The 16,195-nt window shown below is 49.2% G+C and overlaps 3 protein-coding genes across 3 annotated transcripts in view; all 3 read right to left on the bottom strand.

The window, feature by feature from the left end:
- The window catches only part of VARS1 (valyl-tRNA synthetase 1), an 88,246-nt gene that overhangs the window by 14,706 nt on the left and 57,345 nt on the right, over positions 1-16,195 (bottom strand). The window lies entirely within an intron of this gene.
- LSM2 (LSM2 homolog, U6 small nuclear RNA and mRNA degradation associated) lies at positions 47-8,601 on the bottom strand. Its single transcript, XM_059702435.1, has 5 exons — positions 8,465-8,601; positions 7,921-7,988; positions 825-855; positions 645-704; positions 47-538 (listed from the first exon to the last, which is right to left on the bottom strand). Exons 1-5 carry the CDS (start codon positions 8,465-8,467, stop codon positions 413-415), a joined length of 288 nt encoding a protein of 95 aa, XP_059558418.1. The 5' UTR covers positions 8,468-8,601; the 3' UTR covers positions 47-412.
- Positions 11,415-15,963, bottom strand: LOC132237693 (heat shock 70 kDa protein 1-like). Its single transcript, XM_059702379.1, has 2 exons — positions 15,835-15,963; positions 11,415-13,663 (listed from the first exon to the last, which is right to left on the bottom strand). Exon 2 carries the CDS (start codon positions 13,648-13,650, stop codon positions 11,725-11,727), a length of 1,926 nt encoding a protein of 641 aa, XP_059558362.1. The 5' UTR covers positions 13,651-13,663; positions 15,835-15,963; the 3' UTR covers positions 11,415-11,724.

Below are 16,195 nucleotides of genomic sequence, written 5' to 3'. Positions count from 1 at the left end.
CCTTTCCCCCCTCCAGCCTCCTCCCCAAACACACACACACCAGAAATGTGCACCAACACTTTATTCCCGATGCGGGACAGAGCCCTTCCATCCCCAAGTGAGTCACAGGCCGCCCTGGAGAGATCTAGGTTCTCCCGGCATCTCTGGGGAAGGAGGAAGGGCAGGTGCTGGGGACCAGGAACACTGCAGTTCCCCGACAACGTACCTTCCCTTCTCACCGAGGATGGCTGCTCCCCACTAATTAGTCCTCTCATCTACTCATCTCCCCCCCACCCCCTTTTTTAAAAAAAAAAAAGCGCCTTCAATATTGAAAAACAATAAACACAACATCTCAAGTATGAAGGAGGGGGCCTGGGCTGGGACCCCAGGTCAAGGATCACTAATGGAAGAGGGAAGGGGTGGAGTCGCTGCATCACTGTTTCTGCTGCAGGGCCTCCTTCCTCGCTGCATCCTGTAGTAGCTGCGTGTCCACCTCATCTGCAGGCAACTGCACATAGCGGACCACTGAGCCCCGGATGAAGCAGTTCTTCACTGATAACTAGACAAAGGTAGGCAAACGTGAAAACACTCTTAAAAATGTCCTCCATACCCAGGGGCCTCCTGTGTTTACAGGTGCTTGCTCTTTTCCACCATCCCTCACTCACCATGTGAGGGTATTTCTCAGGGTCTGTGACGCTGATGTCAGTAAGTTTGATGTTGAGATACTAAGGAAAGAAGATGAACACCATCATTAGCCCTAGAGACAAGATACAAGTACCCCCCCCCCCTTAAGCTCTCCCCTCCTCCTTCCCCAAGACTAGTCCTGGGCTCTTGCTTGGTCTCACCTGATCCACAGAATGGAGGGTCCCACAGATGCTGTCAGGGGCAGAGGAAAGGAAGAACCAAATTAGTTCACACCAAAGTCAACACGGAGGTGACCTGAGAGCTAAGAACATGGTTTGGGGAAGTCAAGGGCTTGAAAAAGCCAGAATAGCTGGAACCAAAAGGGGGCATTCCTAAGCCCTAGAGTAGGAAAGACAGTGCTTCCAGAACAGTGTTATTTTTAAATTAACTTTATTGGGGTGACAATGGTCAACATGAACATACAGCTTTCAGGTGTGAGTTTCTATGTTACAAGATGTGTATATTGTACCATGTGCTCACCACCCAAAGTCAAATCTTCTGTCACCATATATTAGGACTGCCTTCTCCCCCGCCACCACCTAGAAGTGTGTTATTTTAGATTATACATCTTTCCCTACACCAATCCACTCTTGATATGACAGCTACCATCTTATATTTCTCCTGTATTCTGTATAAGCATGTATAATTTTTACAGCCACTTTTATAATCTTTAGCAACTTTACAAAGTAGCTATTACCATCCAGAGGCTCAGAGAGGTTGTGTAGCTTGCCCAATTTTAGAACAAGGATTCTGTCTGATCCTAGACCATCAGCTGTTTTCATGTATGGATTTGGAACCAGAGCCCCACATATAAAGTAGATAAAGCATTGCTCTTGGACAAGAGATGCCCTCTCCCTTCCCCAATGCTTCGAGACCCTGAAATGTTAGTGAGGAATGCTCTCTCTCTCAACTTTTAAAATTTGTCAGATGGTGTTCATCTTCTTTCCTAAGTCTCACAACTTCAAATCCCATGAATTATATCTCTCCCCTGCATATCCCATAAGTCCCTACCGTTTGCTGATGTCTAACATCTTTGTAATTCTCTTTCTAGTTTGATTTCTACAAACCAAGGTCCTACCTATTACTTTATACCTCAATCCGGCCACCCTCCAACCTGGCCACCCTCATCCTAACTGTTCTGTGTGTCATCACCAGATTCTAAGTTCCTTAGAACCACTGGTTCTCAAACACTGATGTGTGCTCAAAGGTGTCAGGAGTCCATGACAAAAGAGGAAACAAAGGCTAGTAGTATTGTGCATGTTGTATGCTGAAGGTTGTCGATTTTTTCCCCTAAAAATAACTTTAAAATTTATTTTAGAGAGAGGAAGGGGGAGAGAGAAAGAAACATAAATTTTAAAAATTTTCTTTATTGATTTCAGAGAGGAAGGAAAGAGATAGAAACATCAATGATGAGAATCACTGATCAGCTGCCTCCTGCACACCCCTACTGGGGATGAAGCCTGCAACTGGAATCGAACCTGGGACCCTTCAGTCCACAGGCTGACGCTCTCTCCACTGAGCCAAACCGGCTAGGGCAAAGACATCGATTTTTTTAAAAAATATATGTTTTTATTGATTTCAGAGAGAGGAAGGGAGAAGGATAGAAACATCCTAATAAAAGACAAAAAGGATAATTGACTATACCTTCGCTATTCTTCCCATTGGCTAATCGGCGAGCTATGCAAATTAACTGCCAACTAAGATGGCGGCCGGCAGCCACATAGCTGAAGTGAGCAGGAGGCTTGCTTGCTCCAGTGATGGAGGAAGCCAAGGTTCCCCGCCTGCCGGGGCCGGCTCTGAGCTCCGAAAGCAACAAAGTTTCAATTATAGAAGCTAAACAAACCCCAGATACCTGCTTTCAGCCGGCCATGGCCTCAGAGCTGGAGTGAGCAGGAGCCCGCTCTCAGCTCCAGTGACGGCAACAAAGTTTCAATTATAGAAGGTAAATAAATCCCAGAATAAAAAAAAAGAAAGAAAAAAAGGAGAGGCTGGGAGCTTCAGTCACTAGCCAGCCTGAAAACGGCCCTCAGCCCCTCACCCAGACTAGCCAGGCACCCCAGTGGGGACCCCCACCCTAAAGGGGGTGTGGCCAGCCTGAAAACAGCCATCAGCCCCTCACCCAAGCTGGTCCCCCACCCTGATCAGGGACACCCTTCAGGGCAAACCAGCCGGCCCCCACCCGTGTACCAGGCCTCTATCATATATAGTAAAAGGGTAATATGCAAACTGACCCTAACAGCAGAAAGACTGGGAATGACTGGTCACTATGACACATACTGACCACCAGGGGGCAGACGCTCAATGCAGGAGCTGCCCTCTGGTGGTCAGTGTGCTCCCACAGAGCTCTGCTCAGCCACAACCCAGGCTGATGGCTACCAGTACAGCGAGGGGACATCTCCCGAGGGCTGCTGGGCTGCCAGAGGGATGTCTGATTGCCAGCTTAGGCCCAACCCCCAGGAAGCAGGCCTAAGCCAGCAGGTGGTCATCCCCCGCGGGGTCCCAGACTGCGAGAGGGCACAGGCCGGGCTGAGGGCCCCCCTCCAATGCACAGATTTTTGTGCACCGGGCCTCTAGTCAATAATAGGAGGATTATTGATTGATTAGCTGCCTCCCGCATGCCCCCTACTGGGAATTAAGCCCAAAACCCAGGCTTGTTCCCTGACAGAGAATTGAACTGTGACCTCCTGGTTCATGAGTGAATGCTCAACCGCAGAGCCACACAGGCCAGGTGAAACATCGATTTTTTTTTTTTAAATCAACTTATTTATGCATTCATTGGTTAATTCTCGTATGTGTCCTGACCAGGGATCGAACTTGCAACCTCATATATGGGGATGAAGCTCTAACCAACTGAGTTACCTGGCCAGGACTAAAGAATGGCTGTTCTTTGATTGTCCTTACTATTTTTTTGGTATTAAATTTTTAAAATGAAATTATTGTAATAAATGGCAGTTTTTAAAAATGTCCTTATCTTGCCAAAAATGAAGTTGGCAGTGCTCTGCTGGACCCTATTTTTGTAAAATTCTAAGTCTTTGAAATCCAGTGTCTGAGGCCTGCTGCCTCGGTGGTGGTTTTGCCACATCCCTGGCTGTTGAACAGCCTCTGATAGCACTTTACCACCATGTGCAGCGCTGGAGTAACTTCCAGGAATTATATAAGGTGGTATTACTCATTCAGTTCATCGAGAGCGAGACATCTGGCACAAAAGTGGTCCGACAACAAGCCTGAGAGAAAGCTCTTCTCCCAATCCAATGGAATTCCTTCGAATCTTACAGTCCTTGCTTTAGGACCTGGAGCTAGAACATAAGTTTTCTGCCATGTGTAAGACCCAGGGAGGAGAAAAGAGGAAAATAAAAACAAATCATCTCACAGAATTGCCTAGGGTTGGTATGGGCTCCCACACTGTCTCTCTATGCAGCCCTCATCTCAATGCCATCAGTACCATATGCAGTGCCCATATCATAAATGAAATCTCTGATGTAGAAGCCCCTCTCCTCACCACTCTCTGCCATGTCAATGTTTCTCCCATTAAGCAATTATCTCATAGCAATGTGGAAGACACTGCTGGGAGAGAACACATTGATTCAAACTTTCTAAAGGACAATCAGGTAATAGGTATCACTTTTTTTAATTATTGTTTTTAAAATCTTTACCTAAGGATATGTTTTTATTGATTTATTTTTTTATCTTCACTTGAGGCTATTTTCTCCATTGGTTTTGTTTTAAAAATATATTTTCATAGATTTCAGAAAGGGAAAGAGAGAGAAACATCGATGATGAGAATCATCCACAGTTGCATGCCCCACCCCCGCCCCCCCTTGGGGATCAAGCCCCACAATCCGAACATGTGCCCTGACTGGGAAATGATCTGTGACCTCCTGGTTCATAAGTCGACACTCTAACCACCTAGCAACGATGGCCAGGGCTGGTTTTATTAATTTTTAGAGAGGAAGGGAGGGAGAGAGTAAGAGAAACATCAATACGTTGCCTCCTGCAGGTGTCCTACCAGCAACCTTTTGGCATAGGGCAGTGGTCGGCAAACTCATTAGTCAACAGAGCCAAATATCAACTGTACGACGACTGAAATTTCTTTTGAGAGCCAAATTTTTTAAACTTAAACTATATAGGTAGGTACATTGTTATTAACTTAATTAGGGTACTCCTAAGCTGGCCTTTGCTAAAAACGTCCTCAATCTGATTGAGGTACGTTCGCTGAGGTCAACCCCTTCCAACTTTCCCATCCACACTCGTCTTGTATACTTGTTTCAGATAAGACGAGTGTGGACGGGAGAGTTGGAAGGGGTCGGCCTCAGCGAACGTACCTCAAAACAATGTACCTCCCCCACGCTGCATATCCCGCAGCCCCCGCGTCTCCCATTGCCCGACCGACTGACACCCCCCACTTCTAACGCCATTTCTTCAAAACAGACTCGCCCAGGCCTAAAACCGACTTCTGCGCATGGGCCACGAAGTTTGAATCGCACTGTACATGCGCGCCCGCACGTGGTATTCTGTGGTAGAGCCACACTCAAGGGGACAAAGAGCTGCATGTGGCTCGCAAGCCGCGGTTTGCAGACCACTGGCATAGAGGATAACGCTCCAATCAACTGAGTCAAACTGCCTGTGCCCGTATCACTATTTTAAATGTATGTCTCATTTAAAGGATTTTTTCCCTAAAGAATTGGAAACCGCCCAGTGGATGAGTGTCAATCTGTGGACCAAGAGGTCACCGGTTCAATTCCTGGTCAGAGCACATGCCCAGGTTTCGGTCTCAGGCCCAGATGGGGGCGCTGTGCAGAGGCAGCCTATCAATATTGATGTTTCTCTTCCATCGATGTTTTATCTCCATCCCTCTCCCTTCCTCTCTCTCTAAAATCAATACAAACACTTTTTATCCTCACCCGAGGAAATTTTTCCATTGAGTTTTAGAGAAGGTGGAAAAGAAGGGGAAAGACAGAGAGAGAGAAACATCAATGTGAGAGAGACACATCAATAGGTTGCCTCCCTCACGTGCCCCAACCAGGGCTGGGAATTGAGCCCACAGCTGAGGTACATGCCCTTGAAAAGAATCGAGCCTGGGGGCCCTTCAGTCCATGGGTCAACGCTCTACCCACTGAGGCAAACTGGCTAGGAAATAAAAACCTATTTTAAAAATATTTTTTTTAAGAATTGGAAACCGCCGAAACCGGTTTGGCTCAGTGGATAGAGCGTCGGCCTGCGGACTGAAGGGTCCCAGGTTCGATTCCGGTCAAGGGCATGTACCTGGGTTGCGGGCACATCCCCAGTAGGAGATGGGCAGGAGGCAGCTGATGGATGTTTCTCTCTCATCGATGTTTCCAACTCTCTATCTCTCTCCCTTCCTCTCTGTAAAAAATCAATAAAATATATTAAAAAAAAAAAAAGAATTGGAAACCGCCTAACTGTCCAACAGCAAGGTCTTGGTTAATAAAGACGCCATGCAGACATTAAGAAAGTTAAAGATCGCCCTAACCGGTTTGGCTCAGTGGATAGAGCGTCGGCCTGCAGACTGAAAGGTCCCAGGTTCGATCCCGGCCAAGGGCATGTACCTTGGTTGCGGGCACATCCCCAGTAGGAGGTGTGCAGGAGGCAGCTGATCCATGTTCCTCTCTCTTCGATGTTTCTAACTCTCTATACCTCTCCCTTCCGCTCTATGAAAAATCAATAAAATATATTTAAAAAAAAAAAAAAAAAAGAAAGTTTAAGATCACCTTTACTAATGAGAAATATCCACATCTGCTAAGTGAAAAGCAAGTTTCAAAACTGCATAGAGAATATGATCCTGTTTATAACTTTTTTAAAAAGCCCTGGCTGGACAGCTCAGTTGATAGATCACCGTCCTGATACGTCAAGGTTTCAGCTTTGATCCCCCAACAGGGCACACACAAGAATCAACCAATGAATGCATAAATAAGTGGAACAACAAACTGATGTCTCTCTCCCCCTTCCTCTTGCTCTAATAAAAAAAAAATAATAAGATAATCCAGACAGAATTAATTTCCGTTCTGGCTGTCATTTACTAGTGGCATAGACTTGAGCAAGTTTCTTAACCTATCCAAGCTTCCATTTCCTCACATGTAAAGCAGCAACAGCGGTGTACGTCACAGGGGTGTTATGAGAATGCAGTGAGTTAAGTGTATGCAGAAGAGTGCCTAGTCAATAGGAGGCTCTCAAACGTTAGCTGCTTTACTTTCGCACACATTTATTACTCCGACTGCATACCAGGCTCGATGGTGAGCTTAAACGGGGTCCAGGGTTCTGCCTGAAGGACAGGCCATAAACAGTAAACATATTTTTCTGAAATCACAATTTGAGAAGCACCCACTACGAAGAAAATAAGACTCTGGTAGAAGGACCTACTTGGCTAGAAAGACCAGGAAAAGTCCAAGGATACAGCACTGAATCCCAAGTTCTGAAGGATGAGTAGGAGTTACGATATAAGGGGTAAAGGTTGGAAAAGCAATACAGATAGAAGGCACTGGTCTCCTGTTTACCCTTTACATTTTCTTTAGCAAAGGGGAGATTATGCCACGTACACTATCTTGCAACAACTTTCCACATCAACACATGTCATTCCGGTGTGACCGCTGTGGAACATGGAAGCCCATAGTTTAACCCAGTCCCTATTGACAGATGTTTGTTTTCCATTTTTGGTTACTGCAAAGAAAACTTACAAACGTCTTTGTACCTACATCTTTGCTTGTGGAACTGACTCTTACATTTCTAGAAGTTGGGTCAAAGGAGTATATAATTTAATCAGAAAAAATGGTGATGCCTTCACTCCCTGACCTCTGTTCTAACTATATATAGTATATGTATTTCTTTGTATTTTTTTTTTTTTCAAATACAGGAAACAACTCCAAGGCTAATCTGTCAGCTTAAGGCACAAGTCATTTATTTCTTTATCTCTCCCACCTTACCCAGCCCTCAAATAACACTTGTTCAATTAAAGAGGTTTCAGGGCCAGCCCGTGGGGCTCAGCGGTTGAGCACTGACTTATGAACCAGGAGGTCACGGTTCAATTCCCGATCAGGGCACAGGCCTGGGCTGCAGGCTTCATCGCCAGTGGGGGGCGTGCAGGAGGCAGCCGATCCATGAATCTCTCTTGTCACTGATGTTCCTATCTCTCCCTCTTCCTTCCTCTCTGAAATCAATAAAAATTTATTTATAAATAAACAAATGGGTCTCAGGGCTCTGGGCACATCCACCCCCTACAGACTTGCTGAAACAGGAACCTACCTCAGGTCATTCTTGAGTTCCACGACCACATCCTTGCCCACAAGGGACTTGAAGAAGGAGTAGAAGAGCTACTGGGCGAGAGGGGAAGCCGTCACCGGGGAAGACGCAGGCGGGGAGCGGCCTTCGCTCCGCCGGGTCCGACCCGCCTCCCCGCGCAGGTCTCAGCCTCCACGGAGAGCGTGCGGGGCGCGTGCGGGCAGCCAGAGCCCAAAGGCCGCGCGCTCTTCACCGCCCCGGCGCCCCGGGCTCCCGGCTCGCTCAGTCCGCCGCCTCCCTGGGGCCCTGTCCCCCCCGCCCCCCAGGAGCCTGGGCTCCGTCGAGGACCTGCTCCTTGAGGTCTGACTCCCCTCCCCCGCGGGCTCTTAAATTTTCCCTTAAAAGGGAAAAAAGCCCTGTGCTCCCAGATGTCTTCTCGGGGAACTTGAGGTGCAGGAACTAAGGGCGGAGGGAACCCCGGACACGGCCGGGACCCCCACCCCGACCCCAACCGACCGACCCGCGCGCTCTCCCCGAGGGCGCCTCCTTGTGACGTCACAGTCCCTACCATGGTGCTCGCGCGGCGGGCTGCCGGCCGGACCGGGAAAGCGAGGGCCTGGTGCCGCGGGCCAGAGGCCGGGCGGGAACCGAGCGCGGGGCGGCGCGGGGCGGCGCGGGGCGGGGCGGGAGCGCCGCGGGGAGCTCGGGGTGCGGAAGCGGGGCGCCCGCCAGCACGGGGATCCGCGAGGAAGGGCTGGGGAGGGGCCAGAGCGCGGGGCGGCGCTTCCTGCCTCCCGACAGCCTCCGCCGCGGGCTCCACGGCGCAGGCGCGGCCGCCGGGTGGGCTGAAGCTTCTCCCGGAGCTCGTCCCTGCAGACACTTCCTATTGAAAGCTGCTGGGGAGTTCGTGGGACTTCAGAATTTGTACACTTTCTATATATGCCACACTTCCTTAAAAATGTAAAGGAATGTTGAGCTGCCCTGCCTGTTTGGCTCAGTGGAGAGAGCGCAGGCCTGTGGACCAAAAGATTCCAGTCACGGGCGCACTTCGGTTTCAGGTTCCTCCCGGACAGGCCCTGCTCAGGCTCCTGCAGGGGGCAACCAATTGATGTGTTTCTCTCACATTGATATTGCGCTTTCCCTCTCTCACTCTCTCTAAAAATCAATGGAAAAATATCCTCCGGTGAAGGTTAGAAGAAAAAGACATGTTGAGTCCCCCAAGATCAGAGGCCTGAGCACGAATCTTGGTTTTATTAAAGGCTCCCTCCCAATAAACATATTTCTCTCAAGGACCCATCTCAGGCCACGCTTCTTACACACTTTTGCCCGGGGCTGTCCTGTCATGGGCTGAGTGGAACTAAGCAGACTGCCTGGAGGACGGAAATAGCCATCCTCATTGTTAGCTAGGACAAGGGTCCTAAGGTCTGGACAGTTCTAAATGCTATTTCCTGCTAAATGTCAACAGCAGTATTCTGCAGGTGCAGCAGTGAGCAGGTAAGAGGACAGGAAACTCAACCCTAAAATGCCAACTGCAGAGAAGCAACCAACATGTAATTGACCCAATAGTGTACATAAGCAATGACTAAGCTTCCTTGCAGCCCTTCTCAACCTGTGGGTCGAGAACAATGAGAATACATCATGATATCAGATATTTACATTACGATTCATAACAGTAGCAACATTACTTACAGTTATGAAGTAGCAACAAAAATAATTTATGGTTGGGGGTCACCACAACATGAGGAACTGTATTAAAGGGGCAGCATTAGGAAGGTTGAGAACCACTGCAGGGGACAGAGCTTTGGATATGAATCCCATCACCTTGATTTGCTGCAAGTAAAACTACCCTGTGACAGAGCACCTCAAGTGGCGAAAACCCCTTCAGTTTGGTAACAATCTTTCACATCCAAATATGCCCCCTCAAATACAAAGGGTTACAAACGTAGTTACACATATTTCTATGCCCATGTCCCCAACATTTTTATAAATAAACTAGGGGCCCGGTGCACGAAATTCGTGCACTGGGTGTGTGTGGGGGGGGGGGGAGTGTCCCTCAGCCCAGCCTGCCCCCTCTCACATACTGGGAGCCCTCAGGTGTTGACCCCCATCACCCTCCAATCGCAGGATCGGCCCCTTGCCCAGGCCTGTAGCCTCTGGCCTAGGCGTCCGGCCCGGGCAGCGGGGACCCGCAGCTGCAGCGGCCCCACGATCGTGGGCTTCGCTTTAGGCCCAGGCAAGGGACCCCTAGCTCCTGGGACTGCCAGCTTCGACCGTGCCCAGCTCCCATCGCTGGCTCCACCCCTACTTCCTGCTCTCACTGGCCAGGGCGGAAAAGGCACCTGATTCTCCGATCATGGCTGGGGGGCAGGGCAAAGGCGGCCCCAGGGCCGCCTTTGCCCTGCCCCCCAGCTCTTAGCTCCCCCCTGGGTTTCCGATCACTGTCAGTGGCAGGGGGCTTCTTCCTGCTTTCCCTTTCGCCTCCCTGCATTGTGCCTACATATGCAAGTTAACCTCCATCTTGTTGGGAGTTAACTGCCAATCTTAGTTGGCAGTTAATTTGCATATAGCCCTGATTAGCCAATGAAAAGGGCAGCTCGTACGCCAATTACCATTTTTCTCTTTTATTAGTGTTGATGATATGACATAATAGGTGAAAATATTTTTCAAGGAATAAGACCATACTAAATCCTCCATTTCTCATCTTGCACTAAAGTACTCATTTGTCAGGAGTGTGTCGTAGAAATGTTTTATACACATAAAAGACACACTAGCAGCCCTGGCCAGGGTGGCTCCGTTGGTTGAGCATCAGCCTATGCTTTTAGAAGTCATTGGTTTGATTCCCCATCAGGGTACAGGCCCTGGTTGCAGCTTGATCCCGGGTAGGGGGCGAGCAGGAGGCAGCTGGTCAATGTTTCCTCTCCCTCTCCCTCTCTCTCTAAAATCAACAAAAACAAATTTAAAAAAACAACAACAATGTAATAATGGACTCTAAGTGCACAGACACTGGATCTAGATCTCACCTGTAAGTAAGAGAAGTTTGGCTGCCCGCGCCCAACCCCAGCAGCTGAACCCTAAGCACCTAGTCCAGCGGTTCTCAACCTGTGGGTCGCCAACAATGAAAATACATCCTGCATATCTGATATTTACATAACGATTCATAACAGTAGAAAAATTACAGTTATGAAGTAGCAACGAAATTAATTTTATGGTTGGGGGTCACCACAACATGAGGAACTGTATTAAAGGGTCGCGGCATTAGGAAGGTTGAGAACCACTGACCCTAGTCTATCATTGAATATAAGTAGTAATCAGTTAGAAACTGCTCCAGCTGGGGCTGAAAGTGCCTGATGGGCAAGGCATCTTCCTGCTTGAAACAATTAGCTCATGAAATGTCAAATACTTTGTCCTTAGTAACTTAATCGTTCACAATTAGCTCACAATCAGACCACACATGCTCTCTCCATGAACTTTCCTTCTCTTTTCAAGATACACTCACAGTCTAATGATACCAGAAGAAATTTGTTTCAGGAACAAATTTACTGAGTGACAAATAACCATCCACACAGGAAGAAGAAAGTTGGTGAGGCTGGAACTAAATAACAGACAGATTCATCAAATGGTTCAGAGAAGGGCCTAGTTTTCCTAAGAGTCTGATTCCAAAGTCAGAAATGGGACACTGGAGTGTGAAAAGATGGCACATGAGACTCCTCCATTAGAATTCCAAAACGATGGTAACTTAGGTTCAGGTCCAGTCAATTCAAAAGTCATAACAATGCTTGAAGATGAAGGGAACAAATTCATCCTAGGACCCTCCAGCTCCAGATAAGATTAATCTACTTCTTCAATGGTGGGGCCTGTGGCAGCCCTCCCAGGTGTGTACCCAGTTCCACAGGTAGGCCCAGTGCATCCCTCCTGATAGAGTTTTGTAATGACTGGGTGACACACTTGCTCCAGTTCCTTTCTCTTATGATCAAACTCATCTTTCTCAGCCAGTTGATTAGCCTCCAGCCATGAAAGAACCTCGTTGCATTTATCCAGAATTTTCTTTTTATCAGACTCACTAATCTTACCCTTCAAGCCTTCATCACTCACAGCACTCTTCATGTTAAAAGCATAGGATTCTAAGGCATTTTTTGCAGCAATTTTCTCTCTCTGGATCTCATCTTCAGCTTTATATTTCTCAGCATCCAGAACCATACGCTCGATGTCCTCCTTGCTCAGGCGGCCCTTGTCATTGGTGATGGTGATCTTGTTGGCCTTGCCGGTGCTCTTGTCCATGGCGGTGACGTTCAGGATACCATTGGCGTCGATGTCAAAAGTCACTTCGATCTGAGGAACACCCCTGGGTGCAGGAGGGATTCCAGTCAGGTCAAAGCGCCCCAGCAGGTTGTTGTCCCTCGTCATGGCCCTCTCGCCCTCGAACACCTGGATCAGCACCCCCGGCTGGTTGTCCGAGTAGGTGGTGAAGATCTGTGTCTGCTTGGTGGGGATGGTGGAGTTGCGCTTGATCAGGACCGTCATCACGCCCCCGGCTGTCTCCAGGCCCAGCGACAGGGGCGCCACGTCCAGCAGCAGCAGGTCCTGCACGTTCTCAGACTTGTCCCCCATCAGGATGGCCGCCTGCACCGCCGCCCCGTAGGCCACCGCCTCGTCCGGGTTGATGCTCTTGTTGAGGTCACGGCCATTAAAGTAGTCCTGCAGCAGTTTCTGCACCTTGGGGATGCGGGTGGAGCCCCCCACTAAAACAATGTCATGGATTTTCGCCTTATCTATCTTGGCGTCCCGAAGAGCCTTCTCCACAGGCTCCAGCGTGCCCCTAAAGAGGTCTGCACACAGCTCTTCAAACCGGGCTCTAGTGATGGACGTGTAGAAGTCGATGCCTTCATAAAGTGAATCAATTTCCAAGTTGGCCTGCGTGCTGGACGACAGGGTCCTCTTGGCCCTCTCGCAGGCGGTGCGCAGCCGCCTCACGGCTCGCTTGTTCTGGCTGATGTCCTTCTTGTGCTTGCGCTTGAACTCCTCCACGAAGTGGTTCACCAGCCTGTTGTCAAAGTCCTCCCCTCCCAGGTGGGTGTCCCCGGCCGTGGCCTTCACCTCAAAAATCCCATCATCTATGGTCAGGATGGACACATCAAATGTGCCTCCACCCAGATCAAAGATCAGGACCTGTCGCTCGCCCTGACCTGCTTTATCTAAGCCATAGGCAATGGCAGCAGCTGTTGGTTCATTGATAATTCTTAGCACATTGAGACCTGCAATCACGCCTGCATCCTTGGTGGCCTGGCGTTGAGAGTCATTGAAATAGGCTGGCACAGTGATCACAGCGTTGGTGATGGAATGGCCCAAAAAAGCCTCAGCAGTCTCCTTCATCTTAGTCAGCACCATAGAGGAGATTTCTTCAGGGTAGAAAGCCTTTTTCTCCCCTTTGTAGGATACCAATACTTTGGGCTTGCTTCCTTCACTGATTACTTGAAAAGGCCATAGTTTCATATCTGATTGTACTACAGGATCATTAAATTTTCTGCCAATCAGGCGTTTAGCATCAAAGACAGTGTTCTGAGGATTCATGGCCACCTGGTTCTTGGCCGCATCCCCGATGAGCCGCTCGGTGTCGGTGAAGGCCACGTAGCTGGGGGTGGTGCGGTTGCCCTGGTCGTTGGCGATGATCTCCACCTTGCCGTGCTGGAACACGCCCACGCACGAGTACGTGGTGCCCAGGTCGATGCCGATGGCCATTCCCTTAGCAGCAGCCATGGTTTTCCGAGGCCTGTTGAGAAAAAGTGAGATAAAGTCTTGGCAGAGTACTTCTTTAGTCTGTGTATTATTTTTAATTGTGCTAAGATACACATTAATGCAATTTACCATTTGAACCATTTCTAGGTGTACAGTTCAGTAATAAGTTCATGTACATTGCTGTCCAACCAATCTCCAGAACTCTTTATCTTGCAAAAACTGAAATTCTATGTCCATTAAACAGCTTACCATCCCCTACTCCCACCAGCTCCTGGAAATCACCACTTTCTTTTTTTTCCAGTTATGCCTCAAAATTTTAATAAGATGCCCTCTACACACATTTGCTACTAAAAATTGAAACAGCACATCAAAAAATTTGTTACAAATACGTACAAGAAGAAGGTGTATACCTAAATTGACTTCATGTCATAATTCTCAATGATAATACCATTAGAAGGATCTCCATGTAATAGTCAATAGCTACAGCTACATTTAAATCTTGGGCCTCCTGATTGATTCAGATACGTGGTATATAATAGCCTCATTCCTTGTCATCCTTAATCACAACCTTTCTTTCATTTCTTTCCGAACCCTTGCCACTGTCTTCACTCCACATCTCCTCGTGCCTTAACTCAGCCCCAGCCCGGACCCCTTGAAGTTTTTTCTGTGTCCTGCTGTTGGGGCGAACGTTTTGGCGGAAAGGAATGTAGTACTAGGGTTGAGAGTGAAGTCACTAAGGTTCTTTGCTAGCACTTCTGAGACAGCCTGCGTGCCAGCTGAATCTTCTTCATCGGGCATCTGAGAAAACTCCCGGGCCGACGGTGGGTTGAGCTGCTCTGGTGAGTCCATTGGAAGTCTAGTCTCAGCCTCAAGTTCCTCCTAGATTCTGTCCCCAAAGAGTTCAAGCAGAAGGTGATGCTCAAAACTCTCAAATTGCTACAAAGCAGCCCGGAAAGAACTGTATCGCCCAAACACAGGAAATTCCCAATTCTCGAAATCACCACTTGCTGTCTCTGAATTCAACTACTTTGGATAGCATGTTAGTGGAATTATACACTATTTCTCTTTTTGTGACTGGCTTATTTCATTCAATATAAGTTTGTCTATGTTATAGCATGTGTCTGATTTTCCTTCCTTCTTAAGGCTGAATATTGCATTATATATATCCACATTTTATTCATTTACTCCCTCCGGGGACTCTTGGGCTGCTTCTACCTCATGGCTACTGTGAATAATGCTGCCATGAACCCCGGGTACAAGTATTTGTTGTTGTTGTTGTTGTACAAATATCTCTTCCAGCCCTAACTGGTTTGGGCAGTGGATAGAGCGTTGGCCTGCGGACTCAAGGGTCCCGGGTTCGATTCAAGTCGGGGGCATGTGCCTTGGTTGCGGGCACATCCCCAGTGGGGAGTGTGCAGGAGGCAGCTGATCAATGTTTCTAACTCCCTCCCTGTAAAAAAATCAATGAAATATATTTTTTAAAATCTCTTCCAATCTCCCATGCTTTTTAAAAAAATGTTTATTGATTTCAGAAAGGAAGGGAGAGAGAGACAGAAACATCAATGATGAGAGAATCATTGGTTCGCTGCCTCCTGCACGCCCCCTAGTGGGGATGGAGCCTGCAACCTTGGCATGTGCCCTTGACCTGAATCGAACCCAGGACCCTTCAGTCCGCAGGCCGATGCTCTCTCCACTCAGCCAAACCAGCCAGGGCTTCCATGCTTTTTGGAGAGACAGACAAAAGCATTGTTCGTGGGAAGGCAGTGGGTGTCACTGTTTTCAATTTTCACAGGTCCTGAGGCAATTGCCCTGTCCTCTGTCTCTGATGTACTTATTCTGAGGGTGACTCCTGCTGGACTCGACTATTCTACCTCCCGGTCTCTGCAGACACAGTAATCGCCGCACTTGGGTTTCTGCCTCCCTGGGCTCCTCTCCCCTCCACTGGGGGTTTGCGGGAGTGAGTCAGGGGAGGTGGCGGCTCCAGGAAGCCTCTTATGGCTCACTCTAACCTGAAACAATCCTGCTCTCTAGGGACAGTAACACGCCAGCTCCTCCGCCCCTTCCTAGCGGCTGTGACCATCCCGCGCCCCGAGCTCCTCAAAGCACCCCCTCCCGCGGCTGGCCACACGCCACACCTCAGACCAGAGGGCCTTCCAGGACGCCCCGGACCAGGACCCACCCGTTACCCCAGCCCTCCCGGGTCACCTATTCTCCCGTCGCCTTCGCTCCAGTTTGGTAACGTTCGGACTGCGAAGCCCCAGTCGGTGGGAACTCCCTCAACATCGATGGTGCGCAGCCGGTGTCCCCCACCCCCCCACCCGCCCGCCCGCCCTAAAGCTTTGAGCGGCTTCAAGCCTCTCATCCCGCTTCCAGACCAGCCATGAGGTCAGAGGCCGCCTGTCCATTGTAACGCGGCTGCGGGGAGCGGCGTCAACACCGCCACCCGCTCCCGCCCCTTCCCAGCGTCATCACTGCCACCGCCCGGCCCCCCCACCCCCCTTCCCTGGGCCCCCCTCTCCGGGCCCCTCAAACCCATCCGCTCCGCCTCTCCCCCGCGCCCCCGCCC

This window comes from Myotis daubentonii, chromosome 6 (assembly GCF_963259705.1).
Source record: "Myotis daubentonii chromosome 6, mMyoDau2.1, whole genome shotgun sequence".
In the NCBI taxonomy this organism is placed as follows: domain Eukaryota; kingdom Metazoa; phylum Chordata; class Mammalia; order Chiroptera; family Vespertilionidae; genus Myotis; species Myotis daubentonii.
This window is presented reverse-complemented; position numbering and strand designations above follow the sequence as displayed.